At 56.7% G+C, this 5,193-nt stretch overlaps 1 protein-coding gene across 1 annotated transcript; it reads right to left on the reverse strand.

Moving 5' to 3' along the window:
• Positions 1–2,074: 2,074 nt before the first annotated feature.
• Positions 2,075–4,061, reverse strand: LOC137455605 (C-signal-like). Its single transcript, XM_068166588.1, has 6 exons — positions 3,853–4,061; positions 3,550–3,601; positions 3,151–3,338; positions 2,742–2,900; positions 2,510–2,629; positions 2,075–2,274 (listed from the first exon to the last, which is right to left on the reverse strand). The coding sequence occupies exons 1-6, from the start codon at positions 3,997–3,999 to the stop codon at positions 2,161–2,163; spliced, it is 780 nt and encodes a 259-aa protein (XP_068022689.1). The 5' UTR covers positions 4,000–4,061; the 3' UTR covers positions 2,075–2,160.
• Positions 4,062–5,193: the final 1,132 nt, after the last annotated feature.

Consider the following 5,193-nt stretch of genomic DNA (forward strand, 5'->3'; position numbering starts at 1 on the left):
ATGGAAGTCCTAAAACTGTCTGTGAGTTTGCTAATGGTTTAAGGGAATATGAGGACAGTGTAAATCAGAAACCCATAATCTCAGCCATTGAAACTATGACTTAAGGCCTCCCTGTCTGAACTGAAAAAGGGAACAATACCTCCTTTTCCCCTTCTCCTCCTTCTCCTTCAGAATGGGTCCAGGTCTCAGATATGAGGAATAGGTGACCTTCCCCTAGGAGATCACCCCAAGACAATGGGGGGATGTCCAGGGGGCCTCTGTGGAGGATCCTCTCTGACCATGGAGAGAATATGGTCACCTGGCATGGCCAACCCACCTCTGCCCTCTGGATCAGAGTGCAGGAACACAATGGGGATAACTCGTCCAGGAGAAGGGCTGCCCGAGTTTCCTGGAGGGGTCCCTGTCACTCAAGAGATCCTTCCCCTAGTAACACAGGACCCTGTGACAAGTGTGGACATCGCTGCCAGTATTAGAGGTGCCCTACCTCCAGCCAGGTGGAGGCCAGGGACACAGAGTGTACTGGGATGTGTATGTGAAATGGCCTGGCCCTGAAGTACCGAGCTCTGGTGGACACAGGGGCCCAATGCACCCTGATACCATCGAGGTACAAAGGGGCTGAGCCCATAAGCATTCAGGGAGTCACAGGGCACTCACAAGATTTGACTGTACTGCAGGCTGCGATAAGCCTGACCGGGAATGAATGGGGAAAGCACGACATAGTGACTGGTCCAGATGCACCTTGCATTCTTGGCACTGACACTCTGCGGGAGGGATGCTTCAAGGACCATAGGGGGCACAAGTGAGCATTTGGGGTAGCAGCTGTAGAGACTGCAGGCAAAGAACAGCTGTCCACCACGTCTGAGATGTTGGATGACCCCCCCGTAGTGGGCAGCCATAAGGTGAAGAATTTGAAGTTACCTATTGCCTCTCGCGTAGTACATCGCAGGCAATACAGGACCACCAGAGACTCTCTGCACCCCATACACCAACTGATTCAATGACTGGAGAGCCAGAAAGTGATCAGCAAGGCTCACTCCCCCTTCAACAGCCCAATATGGCCAGTGCAGAAGGCAAATGGGGAATGAAGACTGACTCTGGACTACCGTGGCCTGAACGAGAGACTGTTTGTAGGATGCCCAGATGAAAACACAGACTTTGCTAGACATGTCTTCAGAAGACTTCCAATTTGATGATATGTTTTGGGTGTAGGAATTATGGTATGAAATAAGGGGTGGCCTGTGGTGGTTCAGGCTGGGTGCCCCCCTGCTGTGGCCACATGAGACACACCTCTGGTGTCCCGAAGGGTTCAGCCCAGTGGGTGGACACAGGAAGCTACATATTTCATCCCACAATATCCTGCTCCCTACAAAAGCCACCTGAAGGGTCCTGCACTTCCTCTTTCTTCCCTCACCACTACCTGGTAATGGGGGGAGCCATCTTGCAGACTCTTGGGCCTGGCTAGGCCCAAGGCCGGGGGGAAAGGCAATCTCAGATCTGTCCAGCTGAGATTAGTGTAACAGTGGAGGGGGGAGGGAAGAAAGAGCCCTGGGGATTTTGGGGTGTACCCTCAGGTGGTGATGGGATGCTTTTGGGTATGCTTTGGGATCTCTTTTGTCACTGTGCTTGTGTTTCTCTGTAAAATATTCACTGCTTTACCATCTAAACTTTCCACCACTTTTGCAATCCATTTGTCTGAGTCTCAGGTTTATGCCCATGGTGGGAGGAAGGGAGGATCGGCCCCTCAACCCACCACACCTTCTCTGAGCAATTTCCAGCCCTGTCTGGATGTGTTCCTGTGCCACCTATGCTGGATTCTATGATCCTGCTCTGGCATGGGGATTAGATTGGAAAATCTCCAGAGGTCCCTTCTAACCCCTAACTTCCTGTGAGCTGTGATGTGGACAGAGAAGGTCCTGTGCTGTGCAGGGAAGGATCAGCAGGACCAGGCCCCACCACTGTGGCTCTTCCTCTAAGGGAAGGCAGTGGCTATATGGCCAGCTGTGAAGGCTACTTGCCTGTGCCCATGGCTGTGAGGGCTCTGGAGCCAGGCAAGTGCAGGGCAGGACACAGAGGCTGTGGCTTGCAAACAGAGGTTTATTGAGGTGTTGGCACAGGGAGCAGCAGCACAGGATCCCACCGCCAGCAGGCTGGGCTGGCATCTCACCAGGGCACCACCTTCCCTTCCCAGTCCAGGAAGGTGCCGGTGTCCTTCTCGGAGAGGGAGGAGAGCACCTTCAGCATCCCTTGTACACTGGCATCCACTGTCACAGGAGGCTGTGGGGCAGAGGGGCATAGTCAGCTCGTGCCCAGGCCTGGCTCAAGGCTGCCCCGGGGCAGCCATGGGCAGGGGAAGGAGCCTTTTGGGCTGAGAGGAACATGCCAGGCCTAGGTATGGGGCCAAGCAGGAGCTCAGGGGATTGGGGCACCAGGAACCCAGGAGCAGGTAGGGAAGTCACAAGCAGGGTCCCAGGGCACCAGGAGTGAGGGCACTGCCATGGTGGGTCTGTACCTTTCGCCCACCGGAGCTCCCCATGTCTGTGTCCACCCAGCCAGGGTGTAGAGCAACGCAGAGGATGCCGTGCTCCTGGTACCCCAACGACTGGCACTTGGTCAGCATGTTGAGAGCAGCCTGTAGGGACACAGATAGGTTGCTGGGTGCAGGGGAAAGCTGGCTGCAGGAGGCCATGTCCAGATGCCAGGGCAGGGGAAGCAAATATGTGCTCAGCATGGCCTGGTGGTACCTTGCTGCAGCAGTAGGAGACAATCTGCATTCGATCCCATTCCAAGGGACAAACAATGGAGCCAGCAATGCTGGACATGTTGACAATGGCTGCCTTGCTGCAGCTCAGTCCTGAGCCTGGGCTCCCCTGGGCAGCCTTCTTCAGCAAGGGTAGGAACACCTTGGGGGAGAGAAGAGGAGATGGAGGCACACATGGAGGTGGCACAGCGGTGAGGACCAGATCCTTCCCCAGCAGACAACATTGGAAGCAGCTCCAGAGCATCCTCCCTCCTCTTCCCACTGTCCCAGCCTCACAGGCTTCAGGACCTGAGCTCCAGGCTACAGCTCCAAAACCTGAGGCAGAGGTAGGACCCTATGCCACCTGTACTTTATGCTCCACTGGGACAGCCCAGCTCGAGTGAGACTCTCACCTGTCCCATCAGCAAGGGCCCGATGGTGTTGGTGGTGTAAACCTGTGTCATGTGCTCCAGGGTTCCTTCCTGAAGTTCAGTGCTCCTGACAATCCCAGCATTGTTGATGAGCAGGGTCAGCCCTGAGCCCCCCAGGTGCTTCTCAACTGGGGCTGCAGCTGCCTTGATGCTGGCAGGGTTGGAGACATCTGCAGAGCCAACACAGGGCAGGTCAGAGCCCACAGTCCTCTGCTGCCATGGGGTCCACTGTGTCCCCTTGGGGATGTTCCCTTGGGTCTGGCCATGGGCAGGAGGGATGGCAGTGCCTGGTGTCTGCAGTCACCTGCCCATAGGCAAGGCTCCCTCCAGAGCACTGTGCAGGAAAAGCAGGGTGAGGCACAACCACCGTGGGACACCTACCGAGAGGGATGATGACCAGGTTGGAGTGTTTGGAAGCCAACTTCTGTAGCTCCTGCAGAGAGGGAACTGTGTGGGCACACAGAGGCAGCAGGGGCTGTGCAGAGGCTCCCTTCTGCGTGCCACTGTCCCCTCCACACAGCTCCTACCCGGCTGGTCCCACAGCCAGCCCAGCCCAGATGCCCTGTGCCGAGGGTGCCCAGCTGCAACCCCTGCCCTTTGCAACCCCCTTCCCTGCTGCAGCTGCTGCCCTGTCCCCCAGCTGCCATCCCCAGCCCTGCTCAGTGCATCCCAGCCCAGCCTCACCTGTGCTCGCTGCCCCTTGGGGTCCCTGCACCCCGCAAAGACCCACTTGGGTGGGGTTGGCATCCCCAGGAAGTGCTGGACGAGCCCCAGGCCAATGCCCCGGTTGGCACCGGTCACCAGCACGGAGTGGATGCGAAGTTCTCCCATGCTGCTGCTGCTGCCTCTGCCCCAGCTGCTGCTGCCTCTGCCCCAGCTGCTGCTGCCTCTGCCCCAGCTGCTGCTGTGTGCTCAGCTCCCTGGTGCTTCTTTATAGCATGGCCATGGCCACCCCACCCACGCAGGGCTTGCACTCACTTGACTCCTGGCACCACCTCCCCAGCTCTTTGGACTCTAGGACAGAGAGCTTGGCCAGGTGCCAGCCAACCTTATCAAAAGGCGAAGCTCCCTTGGCTTTCTCTGCCACATCCACACCCCAGGTGCTGCTGGCACTGTGCTGCCTCTTTCAGGCTGCCTGGAAAATGGTGACAAGGTGCATGACTGCAGGGCTCCAAGAGAGCTGAGTACCAGTTGTGTTCCCCACTCCTGGGACAGTTCTGTAAAATCTTTGTCATTGGTCTGGGCAGGGGCACCAAGACACAATCAGGAATTTTGCAGATGGCACTAAATTGGGTGGCAGTGTAGAGTGGCAGAGGGACCTGGACATGTTAGATCTATGGGCTGAGTCTAAGGGATGAGGTTCAACAAGGCCAAGTTCTGGGTCATTCACTTGTGTCACAGCAACCCCATGAATACTCCAGACGGGGGGCAGAGTGGCTGGAAAGTGCCCAGGAGAAAAGGACCTGGGGATGCTGGTTGAGAGCACCTGAAGATGAGGCAGGGTCTGCACAGGTGGCCAAGAAGGCCACTGACAGCCTGGCCTGGGTCACTCAGTGTGGGCAGCAGGAGCAGGGCAGAGATTGTCTCCCAGTATTGGTCACTGGTGAGGACACAGCTTCAGTGCTGGGTTCAGTTTTGGGCTCCTCACTCTCAATAGGACACTTAGGGGCAGGAGCAGGTCCAGAGAAGGGTATCAAAGCTGGGGAAGGGTCTGAAGAACAGGACTGGAGAGGAGCAGCTGGGGGATATGGGGATGCTTAGTGTGGAGAAGAGGAGGCTGAGGGGAGACCTCATTGCTCTCTACAGCTCCATGGAAAGAGGTTGGAGCCAGGTGGGGTTGGTCTCCTAAGTGGCAGGTTGGTCTCTCAAGTGGCAGGATGAGAGGAAAGTTGTTCTAGGGGAGGTTTAGGTTGAGGTGGTTAGTGGCTCAGTTGGTAGCACATAAGACCATTAATGGGAAGGTCGTGAGTTCAAGCCTGCAGTGGGGAGTAGTGTCCTCCCTACTCTAGTCATGAGGCCTGTGGT

Source organism: Melanerpes formicivorus, unplaced genomic scaffold (assembly GCF_026170545.1).
Source record: "Melanerpes formicivorus ecotype bairdi unplaced genomic scaffold, bMelFor1.0.p_v2 SCAF_102, whole genome shotgun sequence".
Classification (NCBI taxonomy): domain Eukaryota; kingdom Metazoa; phylum Chordata; class Aves; order Piciformes; family Picidae; genus Melanerpes; species Melanerpes formicivorus.